We start from the raw sequence: 20,842 nt of genomic DNA, 5'->3' as shown, positions 1-20,842 counted from the left end.
TGGTGGATTCTGCAGGTCTGGCAATTTTTAGACTAGTAGAGGATGAGGTTTTCTGGTTCAAACAGGACTTAATTGAGGGAAGTCATATGGCTTGTGTTATACACGTGACACCAGATGATCCAAATAGTCCTTTCTTGGCCTTATAATCTACAAGTAACCTTGTAGAGGTACTGCTCTACTGTGGATTAGTGGCAAACCAAGGCTCCTCTTGCTTGGATGAGTTTTCTGATCTAAATACCATCCAGACCTGCGTGGCCTACAGGATTTGACTGGATCACAGTCTCAGACGGAGCCATGGCCAATTAATGCCAGACATGGAGATAAACCAGGGCAGGACACGCTCTGCTTCAGGTGCTGCGTGATACTGGAGTGTCATTAGCAGCTACATAACAGGCCAGGTCTGAAGTATTTTACTATAAAGACACATATATATTATTTTACACTTGTTATCTTTACATTACCTTGCACAGGAAGACCCAGACACTCAGACACCATGGAGCCGTTTGGCTCTGAATCAAACAGCTTCACCTGAAGAGCAAGGTATAATTGTGGCCATTTTATAACTTCTAAAAATAATAAGATTACAGAATGATATGTATAACTTGACAACGTGTTTCTATATAGAAAACAGAGCATATGGGGTCTTGTCTATCTTGCTTGGATTATGAGGCAGAGGAAATACCTGGCTGAGCAGTGCTCAGGAATTATCAGGTGGATGATATTACAGGAGCAAGCTGGGTCTTTATTTATTTGCTTTATATGGATGCCTCCGAGTTCAGGTTGTTGGAGTTACATAATGCTAAGCTTCCTCCTGACCACTCCACAGCCCTGATTGCACCCAGTTCTTTGTTGTGATCCTTCAGTGCAGTTTTGCTGGGAAATCCATGCCACAGAAAGCCAGGCTGCATCCGCCTAAACCAGAGGTGAGCTCAAACTCAGTCACCAGCCCAAAGTCAACTACAAATATCTCTGAAATGCAGCTTTCCTCATTCTTGTCCCTCTCTCTCACCAGGCCTTATTTTACTCTTGAGGATAATTTTTAATGTAGAAGGAAATGTGTCATTTATTAACTCAACAACCACTTCCTTGAGCATCTACAAAAATTTCTTCTGAGGTTTCCCGTTTAAGTAGTGATCTTATTCAGATCTGCAGGTTGAGACCATAGCAAAAGGTGAAAAAACTTCTAGTCATTACATTGATTAATCAGCTGCTGAAATTTGGCTTTCCAGCATGACACCTCCAGTCTCTGAATGTGTGGCCCTACTGCAATGTAATCAATTTGTCTGTGCAGGCTCCAAAACCCCAGAGCCACACGATGCAAAAAGGCAATATTCTGCCCTCTTTGACCACAATAAGCAACATTACTGGAATCCCTGCTCCTGTACAAGTGTAGCATGACCCCATATTTGTAGGCAGCAGAGTATGACTTCATTAAAAACCATCCCCTGTCCTAGGGACTGGAAGCAAGGCAAGGCAGCATCAGAGCAGCACATGTCTGAAACTGACAGTAAAATGGGTGATGCCTTAAACCCCACCTCTACACTGTTATTTACATACGTATCTTTCATCTGACATAGGCTTCCCCTCCAGCACCTTGAATATATCAGTCCTAAGGAAAAGACTTTAAGTTCAAAGAGTGCCATCCCCAAACCAAAGTAGGGGGTTATCAAGTGAGGTGCGCCAGGCAGTAAGACAAAACATATGCATTTTTAATAGATAGCCTCTCCTCCCCCTGAGGAAGCCAAGAAAAGAGACTCTGTGAAGCTTCATCTGAAAACAAGTTCAGTGGATTTATACTCAGGCTGCTATTCAGAGAAAAACAAAATTCACAACTCTCATATCTATCTTTTCTAGATGTTTTCCAAACATTCTTCAAAGCACACAGGCCACACCCTTGGTGGTCTTATTGACCAGGTAAACTCACCTCCATGCAGCATTCAGAAAGAAGTAAAAAATAATCATGAAAATAAACAATAAAAAGACTATGAAAGAGAAACAAAAATCTCAACAGGTCTGTATGGAATTTCAGCAGCACTTTATTTATTAATGCATATGAAGCTACCACTGTATTACAGCTCCCAAAGACAGATCTGTAAGGAATAGGCCACATGCTGATTGACAGCAGCCATAATTCCATACAATGAGACTGTATTAAATTGTTTGATGTGATATGATATTCATCACTTGTAACTGATCAAACACACTGCTGCATCAAACAGTATTACAATACAATCAGGCTGGATATGGTTCCTGCCAAGGCTGTTCATCACATTGCACACTTCTGCATTAAACATATCTATTAATAGCATTGAAAAACTACTCCTATCCAAATTTTTTTTCCCCACAGAATTGCACAATGTGAAATGTGCAAAGAAATCCATAGATAATGCTTTGCATTTGGGGTAGCTGAATGCTCCAACATGAAAGGCTTTGCAGATTTCGGGATTTTTATAAGGTAATACCAAAACTTGAAAACCTGTGCCCCATAATAAAGGCCTGACATTCCAGATTCTTTTTTCTTCTGTTTTTTTTTTTTTTTCTGTTTTGTTTTGGTTTTAGTTTGGTTTTGTTCTTGGATTTTTTTCTATTTCCTTCCAAATTGGAAGACTGACTATTTTTTGACTAAGATTTTACTTTAGCTGTGCTTCCTCCCCCAGAAGAGCTGCTTGAGCCTGTTATCTTGCAGGAGGGAGCTGTGTTTGCTAACACTGACCCTTTTAGAGGAGGGAGACATAAATAAAAGCAGCAAATTCCTTGTCACCACTGCTCTTGCTGCAGACAGTGAGGGTGATACACCACAGCCCATGCGGGACGGGACTTGCTGCAACACAACAACTGTAGGGGCTCTCTTAGATGTAGGTTCTTAAATGAGCCTGGGTCTCTAGAGGGCAGAGGTCAGCTGTCCTCAAATCTGTGTGAATGCTAGATTAAGTTTATTAATCTCCCCGCTTTCACTTTAAAACCAAATTATAGGATGGTTAAATGTTAATGTCTGGGAGCTTGTGAGATGATCAATGCCCTCAGCTACCACTGCAAAGGTGTTCAGATCCCAAAAGAGTATTAGAAGTTAGTGTCATGACGAGAGAATATGTTCTTCTTGTGAATCCCTGTGTATTTCATGCCTGGTGCATGTTTTGCTTGGCAGCAACAGCACAGGCACTCTCAGACATGGGTGCAAGACATGAGTGCAGTTGTTGGCCCCACTTTGGCCCCACTACAGGCACTGATGGTTGTTCACCCTGATGTCCCAGATGTATAAGCTCAACCACAGCTCTTTATATAGGAATTATACTTGTGCTTGGGTGAGATTTGAAACACCCATCTCCCTCCAGCAACCCCAAGTGCCCAGGAACTGCATGAAGCCAAGCATGCAATGAACATGGTATTTAGCAACCTTCGAAACAGCCTCTATCAGTGTATCTCATAAAACTACTCCAGCGTGTAAAAACGAAGTGATAAATGAGCATGAGGGTTCCATATAATTCCTCCTGGACAGGTATGCACATCATAATTGGACAATCTGCCCCCTTGATTGCAGTCTCAGCTTGGGAGACTCAGGATCACATAGCCATGGAAAATAGGAAGTAATATGCAGGAATGCATGCCTGACTGTCTGAAGCTGGCACCAGGTGGTTTTTTTTTCAAGCTGGGATTGTATACACTTTACATTTATGAATTTTTTTGCAAATTGCAGTGACAGAAGGTGCCTTTTCTCATGTTTTTTCACTCCTGTAATGTCCGTGTGAGCAGATTAAACTTACATGGTAGTGAATTATCCCTGTTGATGGAGCCAGCTCAGTAAAGATTACTTAAGAAAGGTGAGTAAGGCATTTCCAATTTGTAATTAAAAATATTAGTCTTTCAAGACAATAAACTGCCTCAGAAGGTTACCTTAAAGACTAGAAAACATACAGAAAAAGGCTGGAAAGGGCTCCCCCACTCTGAAGGGCAGTTTTTAGCAGTCACAACCCAGTGCAGTGTGTAGAGCTAAAGAAACGGCAACTTTCTATCTGGGTGTAGCTAAGTAATTCAACATGCTGCAAGTTAAATGTAACAGTAGAAAGGAAGAAGTTCAAAAAACAAAGTCCCAGGCACTTCAGTGCAGTGCAGAGTACGCTAAATTATGGTATTACAGAAATTGCTTAGAGTTTGGCCACAAAACATTTCATACTGCGCCAGCATTCTGCCAGGGACGGGGTCCAGCAAGCCCAGACTTTTTTTCCTTTCACCTGTGCTTTCCTGCCCCCACCTATTTGTTAACACAAACCAAAAACTGTATCAGAGAATTACAACCCGTGTCCTGAATGTACCTCTTGCTTTATTAAATCGGCACAACCGAAAAGTCACCACACACCAGGCAAAGATAACTGCAAATCTGCTCTTACCCTCCCCGTACCACCTGAGTGCCGCTATTATTCCTCATCCTTGGGGAAAGGACCCCATATGTGAGTTTCAGAAACCACCTCAGTAACTCCAAGCATCATTATCAATAGTAGGATGAACTGCAGCTGGGATGCACTGAGAAGGCAGGGTAATACTCGCCCTAATCTCTGCATTCATCTCAGTGGCCCTCGCTAGGAAGTTTAAGTACATTTACTGGGGATTCTTCAGCCCTTGAAAGGTAGGAAGACATCTATGAGGCTTGACGTACTAGCTAATTAACTTGGGTTTGGAAAAAAAATCTTCTTATCTACTTAACTTGGAGATACTCTCTTTGTTTTTAAGCCTGCAAACTACCTTCTCTTTAAAATGCACGTTACGTACCATTCTCGAGTATGGAATGCATTATTTTTAACAAGGACCTATTTTAACTTGGACCTAAAACTACTAACATTTGACAGAGGGTTGTTTTTTTTTTTTAGCTATTTGCAGAATCAGCTGAATGACAGTCTATAGCCTGTGTTTTGCAAGACAGGCTACAAAATCCTCATGCTTTCCTTCTGTCCTTAAAAATCCAGGAACATGAGTGTATGAAGCACTTAAAAATGAAGCCCTAAATGCCCCCCTCTCTCTCCCCTTCCCCCCAAATCTATAAGGATTTTAAATAAATCTTTCAGGTTTTGTTTCTCAGTCTCTGAAAGTGGGGAATATTGAGGCTGGGAGAAAGTGATTGAATTTGTGCCTGCAGTGGTTGGGGCACGTGAGTATTTCCTGCAGCTCCTCTGACAGGAACGCAGACACGAGCAACTCCTGTAACATCCCTGCTCAGAATTAAACCACTCTAAAATTTCCTAAGAACTGCACAGAGCAATTTTAAATCCTCACCATATTCCTCACAGATAGAACAGTGGCATGATTGACCAAGCTTTTTTTTCCTTCTTCTTTTTTAAAGTACACATATGATGATGCATCATAGTTATAAACAGATGGTATTTGGCCTCCTTCCTATTCTCAACATTTGGAATTCCTAAACTATGTGAATTAAACAATAATATTTTATAAACATACAAGGGATTTTGCTCACTGCTTTGTTAACATAGAAATTATACAATGCTGACATTTATTTAAATTTTAAAAAGTAAACAAGAGTGTGTATTGAATTAAAGCAAACTAAAATCAACAGAGAGAAATATGTTCTGTGCGCACATTACCTACAACGGCACGGGCCTTTTTCGGGGAGACATAATGGGATGAAGCACAAATTGTAGCTTAGACAGTCTGATCCTTTGTGCTCGAAAGGCTCATTTAACACCTCGCTGTAAACAACGGATATTTATACCATAATTGGCCAGTTGACCATCAGTTGTTCATTTACTCCGTAACCTGCTATTATGGAGTTAAAAGAAGTTCCTTTCTGTTGGCTTTTCTAGGAGTGAAAGTGTGTTTGCAATTTTAGTACCAACTGGATTCAGTCTAACACTTGTACTTAGTATGAGAAACATTTTCATAATACCAAAATTTGGGGGAATAAGAGTATTCCTGCCAGGAAGGGAAGAAGAAAGTATTGGTTCTTAAAAGAAGAATTCTGTTTGCTTGGTTTCCTCTTTCCTTTCCATTTTAACCCGTTTTTAGGCTCCTCTAGAGCTGTGCAAAATTGAGAAGCACTTAGGTTTTAATCACTATTCCCAGGTCTGCAAAGAGGTTCTGTGATGAATAAATAATGAATCCGAGTTTTTAATCAGTGTTATGATTTTTGAAAAGGCTAATTATCATTGTTTACAGACATGCCTTTCCGACGTATTTCCTTGTTTTCCCTTCAAAGCTCCAAGGGTTAAGCCCCTCGCACGCATCCCTCCCGTCCCTCCCCAGCGCCAACGCCGCGCTCCTTGCCCGGGATTTCTTGCAGGGTTCGGGGGTAGTTTTTTTTTTGTTTGTTTGTTCGTTTGGTGTTTTTTGGGTTTGGGTTTTTATTGGAGGAACCGTAGGAGAGATGGACCGAGCATCCGGAGGCGCGCAGAGCTGGGGGAAAGCTGCGCACCCGAGCATCTGCTCCGCACCCGCGGAAAAGCCACTGCGGGGGCGGGGGGGAGGCTCTTTCTCTTTGCCGTCTGTGAATAGAAATGCTATAAAAGAGCCTTATTTGCAAAAGAGTACTTTTATTATCGATAATGTCGATGATAAAAACCTGGAGGGCTGCGTGTCCGTCCCCTCCTTCCCGGGAAAGCTGCGCTCCGCTCCGCCCGCAGCGCTCGCCGGGATGAGCGGGGCGCTCCGCAGCGATCGCTCCCGGCTCACGCCCATCGCGCTATTATTGTTATATTTTTATTCTTTAAATTTTTCATTATTATAGCTGCCACTGGCCTCGTTTAACCTGCTCTACCGACACCTCCAGCCTCTCGGCCGTTCATCAGGATGGGAAAACCTTCTCCCTGGGTGGGATATTCGGTGCCAAGGTCCCAATTCCCCCACCATTCCCATCCCCGCCGTGTCCCCTCCCGGCCTCCCCCGCAGCCGCCGCCGCTCCCCCGGTCCCGCCGCCGCGTCCCGCCGCCTCCTCCCGCTCCGCGCCCGCTGCTGCTTCCACGGGGAGCGGGGGGGATAACTCCCAACCCCTACAGCACTTGATTATCAGTTTCAAGCAACAGCTGTGTATCTTTGCTAGGAATCTAAAGAAATATCAGAAGATAAGGCAGCGATGCTATTTATTACCCTATAATTAAAGTTCTATCAGTGTTTCTATTATAAAACCTGATTTGCAAGGGTTGGTAACTCAGAGGCAAAATTTTCCTGCAAGATGAAGCCTCGCTAAGAAGGATCTCAGTTAAATAAGGTTAGCCTGTTAGAAGGCAAAATCCTCAAGGACTTTCATTAAGGTGCTCATTTATATCCACAAATAAATTGCCAAGTCCCTCAAATCAAAGATATGTAAGAGGAAAACATTTTTTTTTCTATCCCCCCCTCCCCCCCAAAAAAAAGGATTCATGGAAAGGTTTTAATATAATTCTCTAGGAAATTATTCCCATGAAAACAATTTGTTTGAAAGAAAATGCCCTCTGGTCTTTTCCACACAAACTAGTCTTGGGCTAGTACATGAGAACCCAACTTAAAAGTGCCTATGAGCAGAAAGGAGGTTGGTTAATTATTTTCAACTGTCCTTTCTGGAATAAAAACCAGAGTAAACAGCTTGAACAGGGAAAGGTGAATTTAATTTTCAAGGCCCTTTAACTTTTAATAATCTGAGGAACAAGATGGGAGGTACATTCTACCCTCCCAGTTATCCTGATATAAATTCATTCAAGATTTATATTGGTGTAATAGAGAAGCAGAATTTGCTCCATGATTTCTAATGAACTGCTGGCTCGCTCTTTAAAAATGCAATTAGAAAAATCTAACCTCCTAATTCAGAACAGCTTTGAGCTGAGCCAGAGGTCTTGTTGCTGCAAACACGGATGGAAGCCGGTCTGTGCCACGGCTCCTTGCTGTGCCTGCAGCACCAGAGTTGGGTAGGAATGCTGGAAACAGTTTGCTACAGAATTCCCTAGTTGTTTTAGGATTTTCTTCTCCATTATCCAGGAAAAGACAATTCTCATGTGGAATAGACCTGTGTTTCCTGTGATCTCAAATGCCAAGACAAAGGGATTGCAGGCTTAGGTGCCTGGCCTGTCACTGATGCAGGAGGAGCTGTCTGGTTGGGGTGCTGCCTGGTGAGGCTGGCACTAGTCAGGAAAACCTGGCTTTGACTCTGCACTGAAACTTGTATCAAAGCATTCCACGTTGCTGTGTCAATGCAGGTAAACCATCGATAAATATGAAAGTAAGTCAAGGTCTAATTCTGTAATTTTACTCATAAGAATAGGTCTCTGCATTCACCGCTTACTGATGTGTGTAGGAACAATGGGACCAAGATCCCAATTTGTCTCTCTGACCTTTTGAAGTGAAGGGTTTGAATGAAGCAGCGCAGGGTGAGTGTCATTTCCTCTGCTGAAACTGCAAGGAAAAACTCTAAAGGTTGTTTCAGACTGCAGCAGGTTCCTGGGGGACACTGTCTGGGGGAAGAATCACCTCTGGCTACCTGGAAGCCCCACATCTCTCTCTTGGCTGAGGACCTTGACACAGACCAGGGTAGCCCCCAACACAAGGCCAACCTGCAGGTTCTAGGAGATACTGTAAGGACATGAATCATTGAATCACAGAACGGTTGGGGTTGGGAAGGACCTTAAAGCTTATCTAGTTCCAACCCCCTGCCATGGGTAAGGACACTTTCCACTAGACTAAGTTGCTCAAAGACCCATCCAGCCTGGACTTGAATACATCCAGCAATGGGAAATTTTCATCCGTGCTCTAGAGCAGCTGTGCATCTTCACTAACAATGTAAAGAAATATCAGAAGATAAAGGCAGATTGCTATTTATTACCCTGCAATTAGAGTCATCACAGTGTTTCTATTAAAAAATATTATTTGCAGGCATTTGTAATTTGGAAGGGAAATTTTCCACCAAGATGAAACTGGGCATGGTTGAAGTATCACTGATCGGTAATAAAGCAAGGCAGAGCACCAGCTCACCAAGGGGTTGGGCAAGACCTCTTTTGGCCTGGGGCTGATAAGGGTGTGCCCTGAGGACAGCAGGAGTTTTACACTGGAAACCACACAGCTTTGATGTACTGAGTCTGCTCACCACAAGCCCTAGTGCAGCATTACAGCATCTCCTCTTTCCCTTTTATTGGTTTGGAGAGTGACTCACTGTGACACTTGAAACAATGTGCTTTAACTGTATCATGCCTCAGTTTCCCCAGCAGTAAAGACCAAAAATACTCCAACTTGTTCTTGCTGGTGCAAGGTGTGATAACATTGGTGAACATTTATGATACACTCTGGTAAGAAGTGCATGGCAGTCCTGTTCCTTGGCTCTTCCAAGAATGACTACCAGATCTACACACACTCTCTTGAGAAGACTGTGTCTACTCAACCACGTGCAACAAATAGAGCCAAGTTGGGCTTTGGCTCAGTAGGAAGAAGAAATCCACATACAAGAATGATGATTACTACAAAATTACAACTCTGCAGTGCTACAAAGACACCCATCATTTACCACTGGGCCTCCATGGGTTATTTTTTGATCTCTTAATGGAGCAATTTTAAGGAAGGGTACCACATGCTTTCTCCTGCACCTGAAAAATGACATTTTAGCATCTTAATGGCGTCAGAAGGGACAAAGGCATGTGTGTGGATGAACCTGTGTCCTTAACCTGCCATGACAGGGAGAGGAGCTACCCTGTCTGATCCCAGGGAAATTGAGACTGTATCTGTCCACAAAGAGAAGTCTTACCAGGCTTCACATCTTAACACCTTACACAAAGTCCTCTTCTTGCTTCTTGTCAGAGCAGAGTTGAAAATCTTGGAATTGCCATAAGGTTTTATTATCACTTGCAAACCAGATTCTACTTCATCAGATAAAGACACAATTGCATTCATTGACTCTGACACAAGGATATGCATGTTGATAAACATACAGATAGATGTACACTCTCATACATGAATGAGATATGCTAATTAAAAATTGCAGTGGGCACTTTATTAAAAATTTATTGTACAATCTACATCTTCAAAACATTTTACATCAACAAATATAGCGGCTTGACTGCTGGAATCATAAGTGATTTATCTTTAAAAGACTGTATTTGCAACTGGATGCAAAGATTCTTGATGAACTGCCATTACATTTAAACTACTGGTTTTTATTGGAAGTATTTTGATTGTTATCTGTTTGTTCTCCATCCTTGAGAGAAATAAAACAAGTGTCTCGGCTTTCATTTTATCGGATAGATGGCACCATGTAGCATATTTCCCATGCTAGTTTGAATTACAGCTGTTTATCTTTCAGCTTTCTTTAAGATTAATTAAATGCAAATGTAACTCCACGAATCATGGGATTACCTGCCAGACCCCTTATTAATACCTTCACTTAAAAACCCCTGTGCCAGAGAGTCATTAATTTGCAATAAAAAAAAAAGAGAGAGAGAGAGAAAAGTGCTCAAGCAGCCCTTTGCCTCCCAATAACCCGGAGATGGCTGCCCAATTAGTCCAGCAGCATTCGGATCCTCCTTTCAGGCCCTGTGGCCCTTTGAGGACACAATAAGGCTCCAATGATAACCTGGCAACCTAGGTAGAAACTCAGCCAAGTGTGAGCGTTTGAAGCTGCAGCTTGGCTGCCATCGTGTCGGCGAAAAGAAAGAATTCAGGCACCATGTCATCCAGTACAAAGGATAAAAACAGATTCAACCGGAAATTCAATGTGGCACCACATATGGGATACATGAGTGCGGTTACACAACAGGCCACATATTTTTTTTGAACAGTCTCCTGCATGTGATGCCGAGGACATGTGTAACCATCATAACGTCTCTAAGAATCTGTATTTAATTTGAGCTGGGGTGGTGGCAGGGATTGGAGATCTGAAGCCGCCACAGGTTTGTGGCAGATGGCTCTGTGTCAGCTATGACAAGCAGCCAGGCTCGGCTTCCTCTGCAGATTTTCTTTTCTCTCTGATCAGGTAAATATGGGCACACTCTGGAAACTTCCACAATTCTGCCTGAGGCTGCAAGTTTGTGACTTAGCCCCATCTGTCACAAATCTTCCCTCGGTTCTGCTGCGAGCAGAGACCTGAATTTACTGCCGAGCGCTGCCCAAGAAAACCCGGCCGTCTCGCCCTGTGAGGAAGCACAAGAGAAAAGCACACGGAGCTGTGTTAGAAGCTGGGACACAAAAGGGATGTTTCTCCCATATGAAGCATTTCAGGAGAAATGGAAGCCTGTTGGTCAGAGAACACTTACATGGCATTATCTAAAAATGAGGTGCCTTCAGTGGGGTTTTTCTTAATGACAGGTAAGGTGGTCATCAGGTCCAGGTAATTTGCTCCTGGTAAGCACCATCAAATACCCCTTTGCTTTACTGGTGGTCTCAGTAGACACTCCACAGATGGAACATCAAGGACCAATCCGCTGTTCTCACCCTCAGACACAGGAGAACCATGAGCCTGCAGGAGTGAGGACCTAGTTCTCCTGCTTGTTCATCATCAGTCTGGGCTTTATTTGACAGTAACCTCCCCTTTTAGGGGAGTGATAACTCTGCAAAGGTCTGGACATTCATTTTTTTTTCAAGGAATTCCATCAACAGTTCCCAAATATGCAGAGTTCAAGAGAAGCGAAGTTTTCACGTAAAGCAAGATCTCCTCATAAAGAACAGGCAGCATAATGTCAGTAGCAATAGAATATCTTTCATAAAATAATCAACCTACTTGTTTCTGGTGTCTTAAGATCAGAACTGAAACATTTAGTGTTTACTCTGCCATCATTAGACTCCAGAGTTAACTCTTAGAATTTAATAAGAAGCATTCACCCATTCAGACTTACAATTTCAGGACAGTTGGAGTTCAGACAGTAGTGATTTGGCACACATTTTATGCACATTTTAAAAACTCACTTTAGGAAAATTAAGTTTTAGAGACTATTATCAACACAAAAGCTGAGATTTTGCAGGCAAGGTAGCAGTGATTTACAGAGCCAGTTTGTATTGGGTCAGATTTACTCTGTGATCCAGCTCCTTCCCCCTGCTAGTGAGTAAGGGAGAAGAAACAAGGTGGAAAACAGTTTTTAGCAATTTTTGGAGCTCAACTGTTAAACTCCAAGCACCTTTGGAAACGACAATCAAAAGATGCTGTCATTTTACATGAATTGGGTACACTGCAAGGGCCAAGGCAGAGCTGTATAATGCTCCTCAGCAGAGTAACAGTATTTCCCTGACCAAAATGATCTGTTCTGCAGTTTCTTATAATGGCTTTTTAAAACTCATTTCATTCCTGCTGTCTTGAAACAAAAACCCTCAAATTTTGCATGTGGATCTACGCAGGACAGACTGGTGTGTACCTTGCATAGGATGGTTCAGAACACATTGACCAACTGCAACAGTAGGAGAATAGTTTAAGTCTTCCTTTGTCAAGGTAATTTGAATAAACTTCATGGGAAAAAAAAGTTTTCATTCTTTTTGCAACTTTTCTTCTAAAGTCAGCCCTATTTCCTCTGACCCACTTCTCCATCTACTGTTTTGAAGTGGCTGTGGCTCATCTGCCAGTTTTCATTTACTTTCTAAAACTACCCTGGAAGCTATCTAATACTGTCAGAATAAAATGTTCCAAGTCCTGGTATTTCTGCTGAAAGTTGCACCCATAACTGCTTTCCTAACAAATGCTTCAGTTCTGCTCCACAACTGCAGCCAACTGTTCCGAGCTACAGACAAACATTTGGGGACATGGGGTGGTGTTGGCTTGATGGTTGGACTCAATGATCTTAAGGGTCTTTCCCAACCTAAATGTTTGTATGATTCCATGATTTTCAAAGAGCTGAAGTTTCCTGGATATATATCTCCAATAGCCAAGAGCAAGGCAAGCCCTGGGAGAAGTTCAAGTACAGGCCACCTATACATATATCTACACATACATTATTTCTATACATCCATGGCTGGACCCCAAAATGAGCTATCAGGCAACTTCAACAGCCTTCCTGCAGCTCATTTCTTCCACAGTGAGGATCCACATTAGCTAGCAGATCTCACAGCTGCTTTCAGACCCACACATTGCTTAAGGACCTAAGGTTGACCCAAAATGCTTAAATTGTGTCCCACAGTCCAAGCAGACCTTCCCACCTGTGCAAACCTCCTAAGCTAGAGATGGTTTTCACCTAGATCAGCCAAACATATGGGAAGGAAAAGTGTCAAGACTTCAGTCTAACCTGGATGTGACCCTGAGCAACTTAATCCAAAACTAAAATCAGACCCTGCTTTGAAGCCGGCCCCACTTTGAGCAGAGACCAGCCAGGTGACCTCCAGAGGCCCTTTCCTTAACTACTCTGTGATTCAATGTTCTAAATAGCCAATTATGTTTTATACATTTTACTTGGGATCCCATGCCTAAGCACTGAAACAGAGATGGGAGAGCATGGACCCACCCACCACGCTGTGCTCCAGTGTTCCCAGGCTGCTATAACCTTCCCACACAGACCCTGAGAAGCAGATGAAGACCACAGGCTCTGAGAAGCAGATCTAAACCACCTCTGAAACCATTTTAAATTACATTCACTGGAAACTGAGCATCTCAAGAGAAAAAACCAAGTTTCTCACTTGTGTTTCTAACTTCCTTCCGACCTGCACCTAATGCTAACAGCTAAAAGCATAAATTGAACAGAATTCCTTCTTTTTTCTTTCCCCTCTGAAAACAAAGAGAAAGCCAGCAGGATGGATGGAAATACTTGTACTATTTGCATACCCTGTAAAGCTCTGAATTAACTTTATCAGCTCAGGACAAAAGATCTGGAGAACACTGTAAGCAAACATCTGCTCAATATACATTCACCATTAAAAAGTAAACAGTAGGATTTGCTCCATAAGGAACAGGTTGAAAATTATCAGAGTACTACACATCACATAAACCAATGGCACGGCCCAGAATACTCTGTAAAGCAATGATCACACCAGCACACAAACAGCTCTCAAGCATCAAAACGACTTGAATCATGAGAGATTAGAATATAAACATGGAATAACATTCACAAGGAGAGACTGAAAAGACTGGGATACTATAAATGCTTGACATATGTTTATAAAATAATGAATAGTATACAAAAGATGGATGAGGAGCTTCTGCTTCCAGGAGACCAGTTCCAGAACATGAAGACACTCAATGCAACCAAAGGTGGAGAAAACCTCAGCCTATTGAAGGAAATGCTTATAACAACATCTGTAAACATACCATAGAGTCATGGAATGGTTTGGATTGAAAGGGACCTTAAAGATCATTTTGCTTCAACCCCTTGCCATGCAGAGGGACACCTCTCATTAGACCAGCTTGCTTATGGAAAAACCAATTTCTCATGGAGTTTTGCTGGGAACTGAGTAAGCATAAAGGCAGAGGCATTACCCCCAGCTCTTGCATGGCCTGCACAAAAGCCATGAACAGCTACTACTCCCTGCAACAGGACTGAGGGGCTGATGGAACATCTGGTGTGAGGTTCCCCTGCATCTTCACATGTCCAGCACCCCATATCCTTAGGCTGAGAATGCCTCCTGCTGCTTTCTTAGCTTTGCCTAAGTATGAAAGCTGGACTAGGAGGAGTTTTCCCTTCTACACATTTCCTTGAAATGCACAAGATACTGCTTTATCTCAAATCAGAAAAAAAAAGAGGAAAAAAAAAAGAAAAAAGAAAGTTTTGTTAGAATTGCCCTATACAGCCAAATCCTGAGACTGGCAACAATTCAGATGTCTATGGTCTAACTGGGATCTTAATTTGATTTTACAGCAGTTTAATCCCTTTGAATTCAGCAGACTTCCTTCTACAGTGGTGTAAGAAAGAAAAAAATCACGCCATGTGTCTTTTCCTAGGCAGGTGAGCTTCTGTAGTGTGATGGAAATGAGAAGATGAATGTCAGAAAGTGGGCCAAATTCTTTTCTCTGTTAAACAAGCATGAGTGAGAGTAGGATTTTCTGTAGGAACTGAAGCTGACAGCATGTCAACCAGCACTCATTCAGCTGGGAGGGCTGGGAGAGATTATTTAAAGTTGTCAGCTCCTTCTATGCCTGGCTTTTGGCAACTCTTCTTGTCCCTTTCCACTGTATACTCTTTATACATGCTGTTTTAAATTAAGAAACTCAAGTGAGGGAACTGAAAGGTAAACTTCAAGAAAATAATGCAGAAACAAATGCTTTGCCCTATTTTATTTCATTTTATTTTATTTTTTTAACTTTAAATCTACGGGAGAGGGTGCTTGCAAGAACTGACAGGTTCTGTGGTGTGCCCCGACCGATGCTCTGTTGTTACTTGCTTCATTCCAGTGCTTACTTTGGCAGGCAAAAACCCCTATAACTAGAGTTTGATTCCATAAAACTGGAACAGAACAAATAATTGATAACAAATGAGATTTGCTTTCCTCTCATCTCAATCTTCTGCTAATAACTACTAGAAAACCAGGTTGAAACACAGATGAGCCAGCCCTGGGTGCTATGAGAATACGCAGGGAGAGCAATACATCATTTGGAAAGGTTTCCATAGGTGCTTACATTATGGACATTTCTAAGTCTGCCAGCATGAATCTGCTCAATGGAATTAAGCTATTACAGTGTAATGCCTTGGTCTGTGCATTTTCACATGCATACTCCCTGTGTCTGGTCCCTAAGGCGACTGTCCCAGTGCCATTTATCTCCTTTCTGCCTCTAATTTTGTCAGTAGAAGCACTGAGGACAACTGAAGGAATAAACTGGCTGTTTAATTAGTCCACAGTCTAATCATTATAGATATCCTTAGTAATAAAATCCCAACAATATGTAAAAGGATAAGCCAAGCTACTTCAATGGCGGTTACTTCCCAATTTATGGAGCAGAATTTGTTTTTAAAGCATTTTTAGTTCCAACATTTCACAGATACTTTTATAAACTCCAAGCAAAGAATATGGCAGGAAGATTTCTGAAAGAAAAGGAGCTGGTTAGTATGCACTCCTGTGCTGGGGTCCCTTTTCTTTTCCACTATAGCAGAGATAATATTATAGTGATCTTAAGAAAAGGTGAAAATATGCTGCAAGTGCTGTGTACCCTGACTGATTTCACTCTTTTCAGCTTCCTAAAAAAGCAGCATCATTCCACCTATACTGACATTAACAGCACAGCTCTAAGTCAGCATTTTCTAGGAGGTTTTACGGATGGTTCCACTGTGAAAGAGGACTTGGCATATGTGGGTGTAGGTACAAAAAGACAACTCTAACAGTATTCTCCAAGCTGATCTAAAGCCTATTAAAGACAACAGGGATCTTTCCTCTGGTGCTCACAGGTGCTGGATTAGGCTCTGCTTTACTCACTTTAAAATGATCCCCCACTCAGCTCCATGGCTACCTGTTGCAGACATTCAGTTCTAACTCTCAGAAAAAGCTGAACAGGGCTGCACAAGCCCATGCACAAGGGGTAGGATAAACACCTCCAGCTTCTGCCTGCAAATCATCTCAAGGAATTCTTTAAAAAAAAAAAGAGAAAAATACTTCAAGCAAATTAGCATTTTGCCTACAGGGCTTGCATGTACATTTTCAACCCGTTCTTTTTTATATCAGTATTTTCTCCACTGATATTTCCATGTTTTGCATGCTTTGGCTCTGCTTAGGAGCTGGGGATCCGCACGTAGGGTGAAGATCCATGTGAACACAACTATTAGCTGAGCTTGAATCATTGGAAAATGTCAAGGTAAACATTTAAGGACTGTTTTCCCTTTGAAGCCTCCATGTATAACTCTACGATACTATTGACTCAAGAAGTAATGCTGAACACTGGAAGTGTTCAGTCAGCATTTTAAACTATTATGAGCTACCTTCTGAACCATTGCCAAGTTAATAGACAATGAAAGATAATGAGCTTGAAATTGGGTGTTAAATTGCATTTTTGGTTCTCTCCTTTTTTCTTGAGGTTTAACTGTTTCCTGCAGAAACAACATCATCTTTGATGTGTCATTATGTAAATGTCTATTTTTAGGTCACAAAAAAAGTCAAGGCACGGGCTGAACCCTCGCTGCTCCTGTTACACACAGGAAGGGGTCGAGAGGCAGAAGAGACACAGCAAGACCCAACACTCTCTGGTCCCCAGAGGGAGGGAGGTGGAGGGGTGAGGTTGGGTCTGCTGGCAGCAAGAGACTCCAAATTAAAGAGGAGATTACTCGACTTGCTCATTAACAGCGTGCCTGGACGGCAACAGCCACGGAACACTCAAGGAACCACACTTGTATTGCATGGGTTAACATGGGGAGTGTTTCCATGCACTCCCAAGCCTTTAAGGAGTTTGAGCTGAATTCAGGGTTTTTTACAACTGAAACACCTCTGTTGTGCAGGGGTGATGAGTATCCAACCTGCCCACGGCAAAGCCAGGACAGTAAAAGTCATAAACCGCTGCAAGTGTAGATATCAGCATGCAGAAAATAGCAGTTATTCTCCTAAAAGCAACATCATGTAATAACAGCTCTTCACTGGAATAATATATTTAGTGCTTCATCTACAATCAAATTTAACAAAAAAAAAGTTTTACTCCCAGCAGTATAAATATACCAGTTAAATCCATGAAAGTCAGTCTAGCATTGAACACTGGAGCAGAAACCTGAATGAAGGGTCTGCCACTGAAACTGGACTTTCTCTACAGAAATAACTGCAAAGAGAAACACATGATAAATACCAATAAATTATGCTTCCAATAAACTTTTATGTGCAAGACACCTTATAAAGCCAAAAAATTAAAATAATCACAATTATGAAGATCATTCAAATCAGTCCAAAAGCCAAAGACATCTTACCTGATACCTGTCACCTGCATTTTTCGAAGATTAAATTAGGATAGGAAGGTAGGCTTATCCTCATTAGTATAATTGTAGGATCTTTATTTTATTTTCCTTTTAAACTAATGAGTTGCATTAATCCAGGTTCATTTTTATAAGCCTCTTGGGTCCAAATGTAAAGGACAGTCATTTTAGAAAACAATAAATTAAAAAAAAGCATGTAGCATGCATTAAGTGCACGTATTTCATAAGACCTAGGTTAATACAACTGGCATCTAGTTTAATTAATCCTTGTTAGTGTAACGACTAATATCCCTCCCTAGCATGTTTCCTTTAAACATTAGTATGTTAATTAAATGTTGTTTTTTTAAGGTTTTTTTTTCCCTTTGTACTTCAATATGGCATTATATCATCTAAAACTATTCCGAGCAACTACCTTATAGAGATGTTTCCTTACAATATCTGGTCTCTCGCAGAAATTCTGAAGCCTTTTAAAAAGCTGTTCAGGTGTAGAATACAGATATTCAGCTGCAGGAAAAACAGATACATTTTTAATGAAACAAAAACCTCAAAGCACACACTCGATATTAGTCACTTTACTAATTAAAAATGCATATTGCTCTGTGCCGCCTCGTGTTTTACATTATTTAAGCATGATTTTATAAGGTTACCTCAGCTCACAAGGATGTTTAATGCTAAATAAGACTGTGTAGTTGTGCTGTTTAGACATCTCCTTTGGGTGATTAAAATACATTATTCTAATGTAACACAATGCATATGTGATACATTTAGTGATGAGATTTTTCAAAGAACTGGTACTACATTAGTGTGTATCCTGTACTGCAGTTGCATACTATTAAGTATTAAATTGTTTAAATAATTTGGTGTGATTTTCAGGCCTCGTTTTTTTTTTTTTCTTTTCCCTTCTGTGTATCAAAAAAAAAATCTGCAAACCATTGCAGCATCACTGACCTTTTAACAAAAATCTATCATTATGGGTTGTGTATGCTAACAATGAAGAATGCTATTTCAAAACTTGCTTTTGTGTTATCTTAAAAGAACAGATGGCAAATATAAACTTTGTCTAATGTATTAAAACACATAAAATTTTCCTTAACACTAACATGTTGGCTTGCCAAATAAACAATTGCTTTCACTCAAGTTTATTCTTAAACTTTGGATTTTTGCAGGAATCATGTTATTACGTTTCAGCAAAAGGAATATGCAACAAAGGAGCTACCTGGGAATATCTCTGGGTACACCAAGGCATTGGGACACAGCGGGTAACAGCCACAATACACAGCTTCAATCCTGAGGATTGGAAACCATAAATACACAAAAATAGATGTTAATCAGCCAAAAACTTATTTTTGTGCAAGAGTCTTGAGGTTGTCTACATGCAGCAAGAGGGAAGCTTTTTTTTCCTTCAGCAGCATAATCCTTCTAAATGCCAAAGTTGCTCTTTTTAAAGAAAATTTTATTGATCATATGAATTACATAGAACAGAACAGCGAGCATATGTTTTGTTCGCTGAATAAATCAAAGCGCAGCTCTGCATTTTTTTGTTTTTTAAATACTGTTTAACACATTTTATAATCAGCAGACAGACACATGTAACAACATGGTGAAGTATGGACGGCTTTGCTTAATAATGCTGCCGGAAAACAAGGGCACGTTGGCTACACCAGGGTGCACCCACAGACACACACATCACCCTCACCTGGCACAGCAGAGACTCTCCTTAGACTTCCAGACTCCAAAGGTTACAGCTAAATATAGCCCAGGAACAACTTGCAGCGTGCTCCAGGCTGGGATATTTTAGCTTATTCACATGCTTTGGATAATTTCCTTTATTTTTCAGGGCATAAACTGTTGTATATTTTAATAACCACTGATGAAACCTCTTTGCCAAAGCGCGCGCGGGGCTTTGTGCTCGTGGGTTTTTTTTCAAGGAACAATTTACATATCTCCTGTAACATCAAACCCAAATATTTTAGAATTGCACCACTGTGGCGCAAAGTTTTCCAGTAGTGAATTTAAAGCAAAGATGTCCCTCTTAGTGCTCACATTTTAATACCTGAATGGGTTAAGGCAGCCAGGTTTCAGTTTAGTTTTTTCGCATAATGACCATTGATTTGACATAACGTCTCTCCAAAGATACAACTGTAATTTCTGTTGGCCAGAAATTACACAGTGAAATTCAAAACACTTCTTAAAATATGTTTATTTTATGAGAGGCTTTGAATTTCCTCCAACATGTTGACCATACGAGGACTTTATTTTTAACTTCAGTTTCCCTCACTCCCCAGAATAAAAAATCTGAAATCTTGTCAACGTTCACCTTTTCTATTTTCAGTGACAATCCAAAGGCTTTTGCTACCTTCATGTGCATATTTGGTTTGGTACTTTATTACAGGTACCCTGCAAGAACTCTGTTTCTTTTAGATCTACTCAATTTTAAACAGGAAAAAAAAGAAAATAAAGAGTAACATAGTCAGCTTTCATGCTAGAAAAATATGCATATCCACAAACCCCAAAGACACACGTTTCTCTGCAAAGGCTTTTCCTAAGCAATGATTGCTGGTTTTTTTTTCCTTAAACTTTTAAAATTTGTAATTTATGTTGTGTTTTTTTTTTTTAAATAACATATGCACTTCAGATTGCATTTTAAACATTAACAACAATTTCAAAGTGTACATCGTCTAGCACTATATTTTTTACCAAAGGGAAATGTTTCTGATGTGTGATTTAATTGATGATTTCAGTTCTTAAATATTGTGTCATATGTCAAAGCAAATAGATTTTTAAAGTTTTCTTTAATCTAGGAGGAAAAAAAAAGAGTGAAACTGTGGACATTTCAGTAATAGCTCAGATCACTAAGTTATGTTAAAATATTTGCTTTTTAATCATATCGTCTGCATGAGGAAAAAAAAAAAGAACAGCTCCCTAAAACAAAACTGCAGGCCAAGATGGGATCTGAGTCATCGTTTGAGTATGAAATTCCCCCTTATGAGAAACCTCTACCAGGATCATGAATTAGTAAAATCAGAATTTAATGCCTCCGTACTTTGCTGGATGAAAGTTAAAAATCTGGAATTCTTTCATTTGCAATTGAT

The 20,842-nt window shown here is 40.8% G+C and overlaps 1 protein-coding gene across 10 annotated transcripts in view; it reads right to left on the bottom strand.

Annotated features, from left to right (window-relative positions):
* Positions 1 to 9,827: 9,827 nt before the first annotated feature.
* GTDC1 (glycosyltransferase like domain containing 1) overlaps positions 9,828 to 20,842 on the bottom strand; it is a 180,095-nt gene continuing 169,080 nt past the window's right edge. For 7 of the 10 annotated variants that reach the window (XM_071561806.1, XM_071561805.1, XM_071561808.1 and 4 more), the window contains 3 exons: positions 18,967 to 19,037; positions 18,163 to 18,254; positions 9,828 to 11,087 (listed from right to left, as the gene is read on the bottom strand). In XM_071561806.1, the coding sequence (XP_071417907.1) occupies positions 11,004 to 11,087; positions 18,163 to 18,254; positions 18,967 to 19,037 (247 nt within the window). In that variant the 3' untranslated portion in view covers positions 9,828 to 11,003. The other 3 variants (XM_071561811.1, XM_071561812.1, XM_071561813.1) reach the window with 3 other exon arrangements.

Source organism: Pithys albifrons, chromosome 8 (genome assembly GCF_047495875.1).
Source record: "Pithys albifrons albifrons isolate INPA30051 chromosome 8, PitAlb_v1, whole genome shotgun sequence".
Classification (NCBI taxonomy): Eukaryota; Metazoa; Chordata; class Aves; order Passeriformes; family Thamnophilidae; genus Pithys; species Pithys albifrons.
The sequence above is the reverse complement of the archived record's forward strand: the minus strand, read 5'-3'. Positions and strand labels throughout refer to the sequence as shown.